This window comes from Cebidichthys violaceus, unplaced genomic scaffold (assembly GCF_023349555.1).
Source record: "Cebidichthys violaceus isolate CVI_PGR_0920_01 unplaced genomic scaffold, fCebVio1.0.p SCAF_12, whole genome shotgun sequence".
Classification (NCBI taxonomy): Eukaryota; Metazoa; Chordata; class Actinopteri; order Perciformes; family Stichaeidae; genus Cebidichthys; species Cebidichthys violaceus.
Window position 1 is genome coordinate 5,466,030 of NW_027176285.1, and position 18,240 is coordinate 5,484,269.

General features: G+C 40.9%; 1 protein-coding gene across 2 annotated transcripts in view; it reads left to right on the forward strand.

Moving 5' to 3' along the window:
• Positions 1–2,277: 2,277 nt before the first annotated feature.
• The window catches only part of onecut2 (one cut homeobox 2), a 39,325-nt gene continuing 23,362 nt past the window's right edge, over positions 2,278–18,240 (forward strand). For both annotated transcript variants that reach the window (XM_068705988.1, XM_068705989.1), the window contains exon 1: positions 2,278–3,811. In XM_068705988.1, coding sequence (XP_068562089.1) covers positions 2,602–3,811 — 1,210 coding nt within the window. In that variant the 5' untranslated portion in view covers positions 2,278–2,601. The remainder of the gene's footprint in view (positions 3,812–18,240) is intronic.

Here is an 18,240-nt window from a genome sequence, read left to right on the forward strand (position 1 = left end):
ACCCTGACGTGGTCATGGTCACACATCTCCATCCTAAAAAAAAGGCTCAGAAACATCTGATTATGCATAATTGTATATGACATGTCATGTTTGTTATGTTGTTGTCATGTCTGTTATGTGTATTGTTGTTGTTGTTGTCATGTCACGTCATGTATGTTTTGTTATTGTCACATGATGTCATCATGTCATATCTGTTTTGTCATGTTATTTATGTTATTGTCATGTGATATCATGTCATGTCTGTTTTGTCATGTCATACAGTATTATGGGACCTCATGCCATGTAATCAAGCCATGTCATGAGTGCTGTATCTTCACATGGTATGAGATGGTTCATGTCAGGTCACTGCACACTATTACATGTCATTTTATATCAAGTCACATCACATTATGACATTTTGTTTCATCTTACATGATAAGATATCAGCTTATGTTTAATTTTATCTCATGCGTGTCATGCAGCGACATGTCATATACCATGCATTTCAGTTCATGTCATGATCATGTGTCATGTAATTTCACATCACACTGTCTTGTCTTGTTATGTCACAGCACTTCAGATACCATTCCGTGATGATGTCATAAGACGTCACATCACTTGGTGTCGTTTCATATAGTGTCACGACACGATGTGTTGTATCGTGGCGTGACGTGCTGTGTCTTGTCATTTGACATCCTGTTGCGTTGGTCATGTTATAGTCACACTGTGACCATCTCATGCAGCAGCAGACTGATTCACCGTCTCTCACCGTCCTCATCAATGCATTCTCCATAGACTGAGAAAAAAACACAATGAATGTAATTAAAAAAATGTCCAGCAGCAGAGTCTTTTTTTTATACATGATGCTGTTGTGTCATCTTACATCATTTGCTTCCTGTCATGTTGCATCATGTCGGGTTTTCTTGTTTTACTTGTTGCTGGGGGGAAGGTCCGATAATCAAGACTTTCAAGATAAACCAGTGTTGCAATTATGTGTTTTTTGTTGTTGTTGTCGATATCTGGAAGGTAAAATCTAACTTTAATGACAGATGATGGACGCACATAAATCTTTTGGGAGGTCGGAGCTTTGGAAGGTAAAATAAAAGAAAACATTTTTTCCCCAATGTTGAGGGAGGCTTTGTTGTCAGTTCTGGTTTTATCATGTGTTTATCATGTGTTATTTCTGGTCACCTTACTCTATCTCAACAATCAGAGACAGCAGGTGATGAGATGAGAGCTGAGATGAGATCAAATTTTAATGATCCCCGTGGGCAACTTGCTTCTTTGCAGCAGCAGAAGAGAAAAAAAATCCTCCATTTGAGTCCTGCTTCAGTACAGTGAAGGCACCTCTCCGCACAGTCACTGTTTGCTGTTTTTGTTTTTCTAACTGTCTTTACTTTCTTTTACTTTTTCTTGGTGGTTTTATTCATAGGTAAATATAAATTATTCATATTATATTTATAAATAAGGAGCTTAAAAATGCAGTGGGATAACTTTGATACATTTTGATGAGGACACCTCGAACACGTTAGTAAATGTCTGTAAGAAATGTTAAAGAAAGATAACAACCTCACCATATGGTGCATTTAGTGACTGTTCTGGAGCTTTCAATCATATGAAAATTACATTTTTTATGAGCACTTTAAGGACTTGTTACCCATGTTTTTGTTTTGTTTTTCATTTCAAAACAACTAGAAAAATTCCATCTTCTGAAAAAGATCATGTGATATGATCGAAAGCTCCAGAACATCTATTAAATGGACCTTTGGAGTTGAAATTGGATTTCTCAAAATGTGAAAAGTCACACTCATAGTAGCTTATCAAATATGAATGTGTCTTTTCTTTGCTTGAAATAAGATAAAGTTGGGTCAAGACACTTAAAATGTGTTTCCACATCCACACTATAATTCCATTTTTAATACTATCAGATTATTGAATAGGGAGAAAATAAAGGCCAGAGAAAAGAGCAAGATATGAAGCCTTGCACGCATATTTATAGAAAAGTCGCATTAATAATAATTAGCATTGTTCAGACTGTACAATAATGATTTTTTTTCGTTCGAATCCAACCCAGAGCATCTCCACCGTCCTCACCGCCGCACACACCGAAGACGCCGATTGGCCAGCTGGCCCCTTTCACCACTCCCTCTTCATCCCCGTTGGGACTACCAGCCCCTCTGATTGGCCAGTTCCACCGTCAGTCAACGCGGGTGACGCCCCTCCATCGGAGCCCGCCTCCTCCCCTCCGCCTCCCGCAGCAGGTTGGGTTGAGCGGTCGGCTAGGGGACCGTGGACAGCTCCCGTCTGAGGAGCAGAGTAACGCAGGAGGAGGAGAGGGCTGGATATGGGGGAGCCACCGCACAGGCCCGTACGATCGAGATAAAAAAATAAAAAATATAAAAACATTTTTTTTTTTTAATGTGCACCTACCGGGGAAAATACACAAAGACACGGAGCTGGAGAGGCCTTAGGAGGACGGGGAAACAACCGAGGAAGTGAAGGAAAAAGGGGGGAATACGGCTACTGACCCATCCCGGCGCATCAGGGGAGAAGCAGCGAGAGAAAGGAGGAGAAGAAGAAGAAATAATTCCGCTCGACCCGATGGACTGAGAGGACAGATGAATGAAGACTGCCTACACTAACGCCTATAGATGCCTGGCCAAGGACCTGGACGTCTATGCCATGAACACGGACATGACAATGGACGGGCTTGGCAGCCTGCATGGCGGGGTGGCCGTGAGCTCCATGGTTCCTGACGTGGAGCTGATGAGCGGCCACAGCCCGCACCACGGCCGCGGGAGCTCCTCGGGGGGCCACGGGGCGGCGGCGGCAGCGGCGGCCACCCTGCGGATACACCAGGACCTGGCCGCCGCCGCCGCGTCGTCCCGCTCCGCCATGGTGTCCGGCATGGCCACGATACTGGACGGCAGCGGGGAGTACCGGCCGGAGTTGTCCCTGCCGCTGCACCACGCCATGAGCGTGCCCTGCGACACGTCGTCTCCCGGGATGGGGATGAGCGGCACCTACACCACCCTGACCCCGCTGCAGCCGCTGCCGCCCATCTCCACCGTGTCGGACAAGTTCCACCACCATCACCATCACCACCACCACCAGCGGCTCTCCGGGAACGTGAGCGGGAGCTTCACCCTGATGCGGGACGAGCGGGGGCTGCCGGGCATGAACAACCTCTACAGCCCCTACCACAAGGACCACATGTCCGGGATGGGTCAGAGCCTTTCCCCGGTGCTGGGCAACGGCCTGGGCTCCATACACAACACCCAGCAGGGTCTCCACAATTACGGCACCGCGACGCATGGGGGCCACGACAAGATGCTAAACTTCGACGCGCACCACACCGCCTCCATGCTGGCCAGAGGGGACCACCACCAGCACCGAGGCCTCGGTGGCCCGGCGGCCGGGATGATGCCGCACCTGAACGGCATGCACCACCCGGGGCACCCGGCCGTGTCCTCGGCGGGCCACCACCCCCACGCCCACCTCCAGTCTCCATCCCACGGGCCCGTGTTGGCTTCAACCAGGGAAAGACCGCCCTCCTCCTCGGGGACGCAGGGGGTGAACAGCTCGGGGCAGCTGGAGGAAATCAACACCAAGGAGGTTGCGCAGAGGATCACGGCGGAGCTGAAGAGGTACAGCATCCCCCAGGCCATCTTCGCCCAGAGGGTTCTGTGCCGCTCACAGGGGACCCTGTCGGACCTCCTGAGGAACCCCAAACCCTGGAGTAAACTAAAGTCAGGCCGGGAGACCTTCAGGAGGATGTGGAAGTGGCTGCAGGAGCCCGAGTTTCAGAGGATGTCGGCCCTCAGACTGGCAGGTAAGAACACAACAAACTGCGCTGCCACGCTGGTGGGTTTTGGTTTTTGGTTTGCTTCGTGCGTCAGGACAAGAAGAGGAATTTAAATCCCCCCCATAACTTAAAGAAAAGAAATCTAAAATTACTGTCAACCCCCCCCCCCCCCCCCCCCCCCCCCCCCCCAACCTTTTTGCTGGCTTTGTTTTGGTGTTTCCTCGCAGCTCCTTTCCCGCACTCCGATTCAGATGAAGGAAATGTATTTAGAATCACCGGTGTTATGATTACCATTATTGATCAATAACAAAAAGGGATCGATGGGAAATGACAAGGTCACGGGGATTTCCCTCCAACAGTCCCCCACTCTCTCTCTCTCCCTCTCTCTATCTGTCTATATATCTCTCTGCAGCGACCCAGATTCTATTTTCATATCCCTGCATGTTAAGAAGGGAAAAACTGCACTTTTACTAAATATCAATTCAGTTATTATATGCTATACATTTCACCCAAATTATGGCTTCAAAATAAAATAGCACAGTAAGAAAAACAAAGGGAAAGATGGAAGAGAAAAAGAGGAAGTGCTTTCACTTCAAAATAATTTAGGAACATTTGCACCAAATGTAGGAAATAATTCCTCCATTAAAGTCAAACTTCAGGCTGAATTAAACACCTTTGCTCTCAGAGTTGTTCTATATTTTAGAGGTACGAGGGATTCTATTAGTCAGCCACTGTCATTAGCCCGCTGAAAGCTGCTTTTATTCTCTTGCGGTATTTTACAGGGAGAGAGGTGCGAGAGAGCACTCACAGCGGGCAGAGAGAGAGAGAGGGGTTTGTGTCTGATCGCGAGAGGCGCTTCAAGCGATCAGACGGGCTGTGTGACATAAATACTACGGTCTGCAGCATCAGTGGGTCTGGTGCCCCCTCTAGTGAGGAACCGGGTACTCTGTCTGCCCCCCCCCCCCCCCCCCAAAAAAAAAAAAAAAAAAACAACCTCTATTGTCTGCAGGGACGGCAGCGGCAGCAGCACTATATATATATATATATATATATATATATATATATATATATATATATATATATATATATATATATATATATATATATATATATATATATATATATATATAAAATCAGGTGGCTTTTCTGGATCGGGAAGAGTGTGGTTTTCTTCTCGTTGTTTCTCGTTGAATTGTGTAACATGAACAGTTTTATGCGTGTTTTTAGTTTGCCAGTGAGATCATATTTATTGGTATTTCACAGAGGTGTTTTTATGGCAATTTGGACATTTTGTAAGCTGGATGTTTGAGTTTAGCTTCGGTAGAAGACACAAGTGATATATAACTAGTGTTTACATTCACCTGCTTTTTTAATGGGGTTAGTTAGTGAAAAATCTGTCGTTTTCACCAATCCAGGCATTTTCTACTAGAGCTGCCTTCATCTGATGATGTTTTTTTTTTTTTTATAGATAGAAACGCAAATTCAAAAGAAACCACATCAATTCGGTAACACGTGTTCATACAAATTGAAAGGCAAATTAGAATAAAACAGGAGGAGGGCATATTTGTGTGCAGGACTCAAACTGTTCATACATCCAACTGGATGGTGTTGCTTTTATTGTGAAAATCTTCAAAATGTGAACTTTTCATGAGCCAGGAAGAAAAAATTAGGTTTGTGACATTTATAAAAGATAAAGTTAGTTTTTTATAAGCAGGATAAGTTTCTCAACCCAAAAAGAAACAGCTATCTCCCTTTAGTTAATCTATGAATACAAAATCAACATCAATCAGCATATGTTATTTGCTCCTTCTCACCAAGTTCCAAAATGTCTGAATCTATATGTTGTGTGAGGCTGAGGTTCCAAAACAACTCATTGTAATACTAAAAGGTAAGATTTGTAACACAGATGCTGGAAAAACGCTTCTAGAAGAGCTCAGGATACTTTGAAATATCTTTAAATCACAATCATTTTCTGATTATTAAGCAGTTTGCTTTACTATCACTATTTCACTTTGATCTGGTTAGTGCGCTTAAGAAAAACACTTTTTAAAGAGTTAAAAAAAAGTCTTTAACAACTCCATTGGCTTTTCAGTCTCCATGCTCCAACACCTTTTGACACGTGGCAACCAAGATGAAGTAATCTGCTTAAAATACAAATATTGACACATAACCGAACAAAGTCAACAAAGCTAAACAAACATACAACTATTCAATAATATTTGAAACTATGCAGAATAGGAGAACTTTATTATGTTCACTGCTGTCCAGTAAATAAAACAACATGTTTTCAGCTAAACTCAAAGACTTAAACATTCCTAAAAGCCTAAACCCAATTACTTATTTAAGAAATAAAAGAAATCTTTCTTGTCATGGAGCTTAAAAGCAAAGCTGTTTTTCTAATTTCATGGACAATTTACATTTTACAGACGTGTTTTTCATGAGGCAGTGTTTTACTCTAAATATAGAGTATGTAGTGTGGAGTTTGACTTTATTTTCAATAAGGTTATAGTATCTGAAGTGTGTTTCTGCTGCTATCACTAATATGACTCCCAACAATAAACCTTCAGCATCAACATTTTATCTTCTTCAATTGTTTTTGACATACATTTATTTCCAGGATAATTATCCTGGTGAAAGCAAGTCAATTCAAATAGATTTCTTTAACAGTGGAACACAAGATGTGTTATTTATTTATTTATTATCGATACCCGTGTGTCCTCTTTGGAATAAAAAAAACCCATACATGTTAAAATGACAACGAATAGAAATGACAAATCTCCATGATATGTACAAATATATAAACAATACTGTTCATTTAACGAACACAACCTACGTGGAGTTTTCTAAAATATCACTAAATGGAGAATACCCTTACTATGCCTTATTTCAAATAGCTGAAATAATTCCTAATAATCTTAGAAAAACCTCATTACTCGTGTAGTGTCAGCCATTTTGCTGTAACAAGATAAAACATTTAGCACTACAAAAGCACAGAGGTCAGAAATAAGAAGAAACACATTACAATTAAATAAGTGAGAGTAGATGCAGTATGTTTGAAATGTTTATAATTGTATGAAGTTTGCTTAATAGCCTGGATATATTAAGTATTCTACTGAGCATTGAATACTAAATTTATTCCTTTAATATTTTTATACAGGGACATTTCAAATATCACCTAAATTATATGTATCGTACGCTTAATGAACTCATGGTATCTGTGTTTGTATTCAGTATAACTCTCAGTAATTATCCAATAAGTCTCCTTTATTTCCTATAGTGAATATAAACTTCAATGAATGAAACTATTTTATTGCATTATACAATATTGCAAAATTATTCCTAAAACAAAGTTAAAAAAATTAATTCTGACGGGATCTCCATAATTACTTTCATAAACTCATTTTATTTCCTATCATACCTCTATTCCTACATCATACCTTGTGTTGTATGTTGTTTGTGTTGTGACCTTTAGATCGGATCGTATTCTGAAGTCACATATCTGCCATGGTTTCACCTGATATCCTGGTGTAGTTTCTCATATTTGATGGCTGCCTCATATTCCAATGTTTACAAGTAACATCTGTTAAGTCTCCTTTTAAACGTATCGTGGCTTTATTTGTGGTGTGAATGTAACATGGTTGTGTCTGAACTTTGCTGAATAGACTCTTATAAAGAACAATCACTGCTAATAGGTCCCCCCCCCGTCCCCCCCCCCCCCCCTATTTTTTCCCAATTAATGGAGATCCAAACATCTCAGATCTGGCAGCTGATTCTTAAAAAATTTATTTGGAATTTTGCATTTAATTAGCCTAGATTCAGTCAGTGGATTTGGTCCAGCTTTTACCATCACATATACATAATTTGGAACCCCTACATTTTAAATGTGTACACATGTGGATGAGATTTTCTGTGCAGGATTTGTCTGTTACTTCGATAGGGGTTCTTTGGTTTTCGGGGCTGGTATTTGCCGATATTTATTTATATGAAAATGACTTGAGTGACGGTGGATGGAGGGTGGAGCTGGAGGAGAGTATCCATTGCCTCGTGTAAAATGTCAGCGGACGGTATACACCGTGAACAGCCTTATGCTCAAACTGCTGTCTGACGGAGCTGCGCTCATCTGCTTTCCCTCTCATAATGTAAAACACTCGCTGGCTGCTGTGTGTGTGTGATACTGGTTTCTTTTTTAAAAGGCCCCACATCCACGAATCAAACCTGAAATCATTATTAGGGTTGGGGATTGACTGAATGTTTTTTTAATAATGCCAATAGTTGCAGTGGGCTACCCGAGCAGTGGTTGGTCGATACCAAAACGACACTGTGTCAGTTCCATGCATTGAGGAATAGATATTTGTTTTACTACAAACCCCCTTTTTTCTTTTTCAATTAAGAAACTAGATAACTAGAAAGCTTCCTGATTGACATGCTGTATCTTCTCAGAAAGCTAGTCACCAGTCCAAGAGTCAGTGTTGTTGAGGAAAGCCTGATGCTACAACCTAGAAGCTAGCTGTGCTTAACATTAGCCTAGCTTAGCACAACGTCTGGGTATGGGGGGGGGTGGGGGGGAGGCTAGCTTATTTAACTTAGCTCGACAAAAATTGAAACGCTTACAATTCCAACAGCTTTTCAAGAAAAGTTTAAATAGAAATGTAAAAATAAGACATTGTCTTGTTTGCTGGTAAGATACAGAATCGTCCAATCAACAGCCCAGTTGCCAGGAAGTAATGTTCTCATAGTACGTTTCGGCAAACCAAAGATATGTTGAATGTCAACGTCTTTTTACATTGGGTCAGAGCAAGTGAGGTAGTTTATTGCGTGACCGTTGTTGGAAGAAATGTGGTGTAACAGGCAAGAAAGTCCACTTTGGGTGGACTTAGGGTGGCTAACCAAAAGTCAACGTTGACTATATGCTTGTTATGCACGGTTGTTGTGCTTGTTACCTAACATTACGTAAGAAAGTCAGCTGTGCGCAGTTATTGTTTATTTACGCTAGTTAGTTTGTTAGGTACCGTTTTTACATTATTATTGGAACACAGACAGACATCTTTTTTCTAACCATAACCAAGTAGTTTTGTTACCTAAACCTAACCACTTGTGTCACAAACGTTAACTAAGTAAAATTGAGCGTTTCTGCAAGCGTGATACAAGGCTGATATGAAACGGATATGGGGTTCAGAAACATTCAGTGTATCTGAGGTTTGCAGGAACATAGAATGTCAACATTTTTTCAGATGACTGGTTGCAAACTTTTTTCCTCGTCTGATAGCGGGGTGAAGTCAGCGGCTGGCCGTTGTAAAGCTTTTTAATTCAGGAATTTTAATCAATTAACTTCTGAATTTTGAATACAATTTATCATTTATATGCCACAGATTTTCTTTTCTGATTTTAGCCACAACAGAACAAAACATGTAGGCTAGCTTAACGAAAAGACTCTAAGCGCTGCTGGCAGCAAAACCCAGTTGATGACAAGAAAGATTGGTGACTAGCTTGTTAGCTTACAAAAAACAACATGTAAATCAGACATTTGATTTTTCTCTTTTGATGGACCAAGGCAAGCAGTTTCCAATGCTTCCAGCTTTTGTGCTAAGTTAGGCTAAACATGTACTGGGCCTCTGAAAGTGAGGAATGTGAATGGGTTTCTTTCTTCCAGCTTGACTCTGAACCTGTAATTGGCGTCCTGTGGTTTCACAGAGAATGGAGTCAATTTTGTTCTGTTTTTTACGGCAGAAAAACCCTAAAGGAGCGTTTATCGCGTCATTCGCGCCGCGTTCACTTGCCAGGGACCATTTGTGGTCATTTGCATGAATCGCCCCATTCGCGCCAAACGCGTCGGAGAGAGGGGGCGTGGCTTATCACCCTGGAAGCCATTCCACTGTCCGCCATTTATTTCCGCCATCAACCATGGAAAAAATTATTTCTGCTTAGTACTTGTTGTGGAAGTCCCAGATATCCCGGGAAACTAAACGTCGTCTTGTCTGGGTTCATAACAGTCAGGTGTATTCACTGTGTCTAGCAAGCCACACGTCGGCTGGTTTACAACAGCTGTATGAACACAAAATAAACAGATTTTGCTGTAATGAACGGACAAAAATTGATGCCGAAATAACTACATACTGATGCAGATTTGTAAAAAGTTTGAATTCATGTTTTGTTAGTTCTCTCCGCAAGACGACAAGCAAATCCCTTTTAAATACAGTACGTGTTTTCTCAATGGAGCTCGGATCGATTGGTGCTATTCTAAGCTAACGTTGTAGCCGCTCCATCAACACTCAACATAACGTCATCTCGGCGTAAATACGGCAGCGTCTTTTTCATTGTTTGTACCATATGGTTTATACACATACATTTATACACATAGTTTGGTCCGGTCTCTACTAATATGAGGTATCGAAGAGCTCTGGGTGAACACAGACGGCTACAGTATTTGTTTCCTGATTCAATGTCAGGACATCAGTGATGACAGGGGGAGCACCTCAACGCTGATAGGCGTCACGCCATTTTTTCGGCGGAGTTGAAAAATTTCAAATCGCGCGTTTGGGGCATTTGTGGCATTTGTGGCATTTGTGGCATTGATTCGCGTTAATTGCGCCGCACCAAACGTGCCGCTCCTTCGCAAATTTGCGTCACTCCAGTCTCATCGCGTCTGGGCATAGACTTTGTATGTAATCTACTCGTGCAGATAATTTGCACCGCGTTTGGTGTGAATGCACCTTAACACATCTGGTTGTTGTGAAGATACTCCATGCAACTCATTTTGTTCAGAACATTTTAGTTGCTTTATTTTTATGATTTTCTTTGCCAGGCCTCTCTCTTCTCTCTTTACGATGACTGTATGAACAGAGCGAGCCTCAAATCCTAGATCAACAACGCTGCAAGCAACCAATAGAGCTGAGGTCAAAGATCAGAGCTGCAACACTCAGACAATAGATGGAGCAAATATTCCCCTGACCCTGAGACGGGCAGAGAGGAGAGGGAGGAGCAGCATGCAGGGCGGAGAAAGAAATAAGAGAGCTGGGAGACAGGGTTATTTTAGTTTTTTCTCTTGCTCTTACATTATCCACATTCATGTTCTGTACATTCACAACGAGGAAAATATTAATGATTAGCCTTCCTCTTTTGGTTCTCTCTTTCAGTTCACTTCCTCTCCACTCGTACCCTTCAATATCTTTTTCTTCCTCGCTAAATTAATCGCTTGATGCAATCCTATTTAGAGCTGAAACAATTGTTTGATTTATGGATTAGGCTATTCCCAGAAAGTTGAAAGTCATTTTTAAAGCAAAAGATAACAAAGATTCTCTAGTTCCAGCTTCTTGAACTTAAGAAGAATTTACTATTTGTTTTTGTATTATATAATAGTAAATTGGATGTTTTGCCATTTTAGACATTGGTCAGGCAAAACATTTGAAGACAACAGATTGAGCTTTAGGAAACTGTGATGGGCAGCTTCAACCATTTTTGATCATTCTATTGACCAAACCATCATCAATAATGAAAATATCCAGTAGTTGCATAACCCTTCCCTCAATCCTCACTCTCTCGCTCATTTATTTCTGCAGTGTTCTAGAGTGATTATGTAAATAAGATTTATTTATATAGCACTTTTCAAAAGAATAATTTAGGGACGCACCGATCCAACTTTTTCAGTGCAGATATCAATACTGATACCTTTGGGTACGGGTGGATACCATCGTTTAATTAATGAGCTGTATGTCAGTATGCCTGTGTGGAAGTGACTGGGGTCATTTTTTAATATGTAAGGAAACATCAGGCTTGACTTAAATATTGCTATCGTAACTTTGTAAAAGATAGTAATAGATCTGCCCCGGTACCCTGTCCAGCTTCATGATAAAAGTATTTAGCACAAAAGAGGAGGAGCTGGATAACTGGTAATGTGTTCTTTTTGTTAGAAGGCTGCAGCATTTTCACCCACTGAAGACAGGAGTGTAATGAACTCAAGTAATATTGGCATTAAGACAACAAATTAGGAACTGATTAATTTCTCAGCATTTTAAATTATACAACATGTTGGATTTTATGCTTTTGTCTGAATAATTTCCAAAAGAAGTTTCATAGAAAGAACAAAGCAAGTTGGTACTAAATATATGGAAAATAGAGAACGTTGAACTGAGACTCTCCCAGTTAATTAATCCCAAATAACTGCCGGTGTGTCATTACATTTAAGAATTCTTTTGGGACATCCAACCTATCATAGAATCCAGGCATTCACTAAAATCTGTTAGATTTCTGAGATCATCACATTTGACTGACAAGTACAGCATGGCATTGTCTGCATAAAAGCAAAAGATAAACTACTACGTCGTGTCTGGAGTTGGCAAGATTTTTTTTTTTTGTTGGCCATATTATTCATGTAATTTCCATGCAAAATAGGTCTGCCGAACCAAACAGGACAGCACATTTTCAACGCGGCATCACTTTAAAAGTAGCCCAATTCTTTAAAAAACGCAGACATGGCAACATGTCATGCTGGAAGCACACCTCAAGTTGAATACAACGGTTGTCAAACAATGGACTGTAGAGACGTTCTGTTGTTTATGGGACTGTTTGAGTGTTTCTTTTTGTTTTCCTTCTTTTTGTGATTTCTTTCCCTTAATTTATATGACCATAAAAACACTATATGGCCAAATGTATGTAGATACCTAGGAATTCTTTTCATTGTTTAGTCCATCGGTCCCTTTAGCTTGGTTCCAGACCTCTGAATCGGCTTCTGCGTCACTAATTTCTTTCGTGATTCAAAAAAGGTCTGTTATTGTGCTTTTCAAAGGCCGTTTCCCCAACTGGAGGAACAATAAACCAATCAGAGATTTATGAGCGGGTTTAAGAATGGTCATCTTCCTACAAATGTTAATAACTAGCGACAAAAAATGCCACAAAAAATGTCAACTACCTTGTATGAAAGCCACATAAGTACAGGCTGTTGTAAGTCGACATACAGAAATAATGTTAATGTTTTCAATCATCATAGAAAAAACCCCATCAAATTAACTACTCCAAGAAACCACCATCACAGCTTCTGTGTCCACTTAAATTGTCGATGGTGGGACAAATCCATCAGCCACTGCTGATTGGTAGGGCAAAGCAGAACAATCCCTGCAGCGAGGTTCCAAACTGATTAATGATACCTTCAGCTCTATCACATATTGGTGTAATGTTTGGGGATTTCGGCCTCATACACTGTTGAGCCCTTCTTTTCAAAATGTTTTATATTTTTACCTTTGAAAAGAACAACATTTTGTTCAGGTATTTGTCAGGTACACAGGTATGTATTTTGGTTTCCACATACTTTTAGCCATGTTGTCCAAGTACAGTATTGCCAAAGCAGGTTTTTGGACAAATAAGGTTTACAATATGAGTGTAAGAATTCAGAATTTTGAAAAAAAAATGGTATACGCATCACCAAACAGTATTCTATGATAAAAGAAAAACAAATCTGTCCATCTAAATGTCTCTCTGGAGCTTTTCCCCTTGCCTCTTTCTCCTCTCCCTCTTCATTTTGAATCTTTTTCTTTCTCTCGCCATCTCTTTCCTCCCTTGGACCTGTCTCTCTCTCTCTCTCTCTCTCTCTCTCTCTCTCTCTCTCTCTCTCTCTTTTGGGGGAAGGTATTATGTGATCGTCGGGGGAATTGAACACAAGAGCAGAGGCAGCAGCGGCCCGATGAATTATTGATGGGAATCTCGGCGTGACCTGCCTCGGTCTGCTCACTTCACTTCTTCTTCACCTCGCAGCCGGGTTAACCAGGCAAAATGGAGGGAGGGAAGAGGAGAGAGAGAGAGAGAGAGAGAGAGAGAGAGAGAGAGAAAGAGAGGAGGAGGAGGAGGAGGAGTCCATTGTTTGGATGGAGGATGCTGCCTGCCTGTGACTCCAAGTGAATTATGGATGAAAAGACATCGATGCTCAAATCAGTGTTAGAATAGAATAGCTCATATAAAAGCTGGAGTACAAATAGGATCCATGGTCAGCACAAACGAGAAAACATAGGGGGAAGTGCTCTAATAGTTTACATGGTAATTCAGTATAATGTACATTCCCAGAGCACTTATTCCATCAGTACATCAACAGAATCATGTCATACCAGCCCAGTCTCCTCAACGTTACGTTCACAAAATTTGAGGGAAACCTTTTTTGTCGTGGTTTATGTTTGCTGTTGACAAGTAGCTTTGTAACCTTAACATAACCAAGTAGTGTTGTTACCGTAACATAACCAAGTTGTTTTTTACCGTAGCATAACCAAGTAGTGTTGTTATCGTAACATAACCAAGTTTTTTTGCAGCTTGTTTTATTTTGTTTCAATTTACAACGTTCAGACTGTTAGAACTGCAACCATAATCAGGGAGAAAATATGTTTCCATTGAATCGCAATTGAGAGTGCAGTTTAGTTGTATGGTAACGGAATTTTGTAGGAGACGGGGTTTGTCATGCTCACCACACCACTGATCTCAGTGTCTCTTTATAACACTAATACTGTTCTCATCGACATTAATTCAGAATCTTTCCACCCTACCGTTTTTCGATCACTGTTAAGTTGCTGTCAATGGAAATCAACACTTACTACAAAAAGCCGACCAGAGAGGGATTATGCACTTTGTGTTGCTGGAAGGCTTTTCGTGATAATGAAGGAACATGTTTTTAATAGCTTTTGGACACAGGGAAATAAGATGCATCAGGCTTTGGATACACACACAATGCTAAATGAATGCTCACTTCATTGCCGGAAAAATATCGTCAGACGTATCCTATAATGTCCTTTTTGTTACCGAACAGAAAGAGAAGAGGCCACTTAGAGTGAAATCGTGCTGAAAATCTGAATGACTTAACCTAAATATTTTCCATTTTACGCATCCTGCTGCAGGCAGACACAGTGCATTATTTATGAGCCGGACCCTGCTTTATGACACAGATTACCAGCAGTAACTGCTTGTGTGTCTGTGTGGGTTTGGCTTTACGGTTTCAGACTGTGGGAATACAGTTTGTGTCCGTTTTCAGGGGTTTTGTTCTGACCTCCTGCATATTTACAGGCTGCTATTGATCCGTATTAATGGATTTCAGGCTGCTGAGAGGAGACTTTTGATGTTTGTTTGTGTGTCAGCGTGAGAAGATTTGACAGACCCGGTTATTTCTGTCCTCTCCTGTCAATAGCAGTGTTGGAGGCTGGAAACCGAGGCATGATAAAGTGTGTTTACAGGTGTTGCTGAGTACTACTGCAGATGTGGAAAAGTTGTATGAAAACTTTTGTCTCAAGGGATGTCACTTGACAAATAAAATAAATCTGGGGGTGTGGAGTTAGAAAGAAGGAAGTTTATCGGACAAACAAATATCCTGTTATATCGTTTAGGTGTTTGGAAATGTTGATACTTTTATCAATGTCATAAAAGACTAAATCTCCACCATAATACCATCTGATCTCTCTCTTGATATTTTATCTGGATCAGGAAAAACACGAGCATGTGGGAGTAGATAGAGTCATAATTGAATATTTATTGCGAAAGTACTACCAAATGGTTTTATTAAATTAAAATGACCTCTTTTCGGTACTATACAAAGTTATTTTTATATCTAAATAAAATAAATAAAGGACATCAGATTACTGATCATAACCTAAATGACCAGTTACGTTTGAATATGACATCATCAGGTAGACACAGGTAAACGTGTTTTCACACTGTTCGCTAGCGTTCCCTTAGATGAAGTGACACGAAATGGATCTGTTTTTGAACAGAAATGTGATGTGGGAGACAACCGTGCAACAGTAAAAGCCCCAAAGCGTGTGGTGAGGAAATATGACCCCGAATACATTACATTTGAACTCATAATGGCAGATGGAGATGGGTGAGGATGAGCAGAAATGTATTTTGCTTTTATACAGCTGAACGTGGCATTACACATATTTACAGCCCAGTCTTTAGTCTAATTTTATCGCATTTTTTTTTGTTTGCCATGTTGTATATCTAGTTTTATTTATTTGGGGAAATGGTACTCTGAAATCTTTTTTTGAACAATCACAAGTGGGTCTTACGTTATAGGGATGAGAACCCCTGGTGAAAAATGACATCATTACATTACATCACCTCTTCCAGCTATCTTAAGCTTTCCGCCAAAACGACACAAGCCCTTCTTTAGCAATGTAAAAAAGAAAAAGAGTAGAGCCCACACAGCAGCATCGCTCTGGGAGATTCTCAAGGGAATTCCACCACATGCAAGATAAAGGAAGCTGAGCTAGCACTAATGCTTGCGAGCTTCTCCTCTGGCTCTGATTGCCTTTTTTCTTTCTTCTCTTTTTTTTTACAGTATATGTAACGTTAGCAAGAGTTAGCAAGTCTCAGTAAAAGTAGCCTATGGAAGCCTTCGGCTGTCAGTCACATGACCCTCGCCTTGAAACTTGTCGTCCCTCGAGAGCAGGCTGTTTGTTGTCCCTAAAACTTGCATATTGAGATCTGATCCTCGTTCAGGCATAACGTATGCAGATACAGATTGCAGGTGAATACCAGGAGGAGACAAGAGTTACAAGGTTTTGACGTCGCAACCCCGGCAACACATTGCACGTTTTTCATTCAGCAAAGCACCAAGCTCGAATCTGTAAACTCCAAACATCAGCCTTATGCGTACAGACCCTTTACAAACCTACGCTGCAGCTCCCAATAAGAAAATAAGTGGAATAGCGTAGTGATTTTTTTGTTAAGTCTGTCCACACCAATTACGGTGGCCGGGCAGTGTTGGAGCGGTAGAAGTGTTGCCGGGGAGAACTGAGCGACTCGGGGTTCAGGGGAGAAAATGGTCCTGTCGACCACTTTATTATGCCGGTCAAATCAAACGTGACACCTGGACTCTGAGCTCGTCCAGGCGGAGCTCAGCGCAGAATTGGTCAGACCTACACACACACACACACACACACACACACACACACGTGCAGGTATAGGCAGCAGGGAAGACAGGATCACAACTCTGATTCATGCTTAAAAGACCATATCAGTTTATTCACATCATTTACCCAATGCACGTTGAAAGCAGTGCATTAGTGGTAATATCTCTCCACAGAGGTAATGTTAAAGACCTGTCTTTCTCAAATTAAAGACTACATTTCCCATCACTACTGTTGTTTTGTGTGCTGCCCCCCCTTGAAGAGAATGAGTAGCAGGTAATTCAACTCATTTTTACATATAATAGTAGACTCTGAAAGCTCAAGTTGCTTAATCTAAATACTTGCATTTATCTTACCTTGTAGATCACAATGAAATTGTGTATCAATCCGCCGCTGAAAATAGTCCCCAAACAAATGCACTTTTTTTCTTGTGTTTGAGTAATTTTTGCTAAAAACTACAGTGCCCAGCTGTTTCAGAAAATGAATTGGGATAAGATAATGGCATTTTGTGCTTAAGCATTTAAACAGAAAAGTCTGAATTAAACCTTGAGGTGTGGAGTTTGAGAGATATGGGTGTTTTACCAGCCAGGGAGGGTGTACTGAAATGTGCTATTGAGACATTACGGGAAATGTAGGATCCAGTGTTTTTGGAGCTCGACTCATGCTAGCGACTGCAAGTCAGGGTATCTGACTCTGTCCACCTTATGAAAGTGACGAAATGAACGAGTGATGAAAGTAATTCACTGCTCTACTGCTTTAAACGGTCCTTTCTAAACGTCAGTGTGTGGTTGCCTCAATGTAAGTTATATAAAAAGGCCTGTGGTAAAGTCACAGGAGGCGCTAACACAGGAGCTAACACAGAACAGACACCAGCTGTCACGGAAAGAAAGACACATTATTATCAGTAAATGGCTGCGTCTTGATTGGCTGACAAAATCCAAATTCATCACTATCATTAAACAACAACAACAACCGTAAAATCAAATACATACAAATCAAAAGTAACTCTTTGTCATATCTTAAATCAAATTGCTATAGTGTCTTATGTTTACTTCAATTATTTTACAAAAAGCACATCTTTTTCATCTGCAGTAAATTCACACACATACACACATACAGTATATATATATATATATATATATATATATATATGCTATATACACACATCTATATATCCAGTAATATATGTCTGTGTAGGATACTGTTTACAGGGCCATACTTGATTTGACAATGATGCGTTTCAAGGCATCCTGTAAACAATATAACATGTTCAACGATCCACTGTATATTTACTCGTGGTGTCAGAGTCTCGGGTCCAATCAATATTGGAGACTGGTGGCAATTTAGGTCAGACATGACCTAGAATGGAGGGAAGCAAGAAAGTCTGGATCTGACTTGTTTGGGTCGTTCTGGGTTGAGAAGCCACGTGTAGAGCAGAGGCCGATCCCTGTTTTTACAATATGTCTCAAACATTACGTTGGATTCATTTATTGGTGTTTAGGTGAGGCCCGTAGGGCCCCTTTAAACAGACTGAGCCAACTGAACGTCACTCCCTAACCCCATTAATTCTTCTTTGTCGCT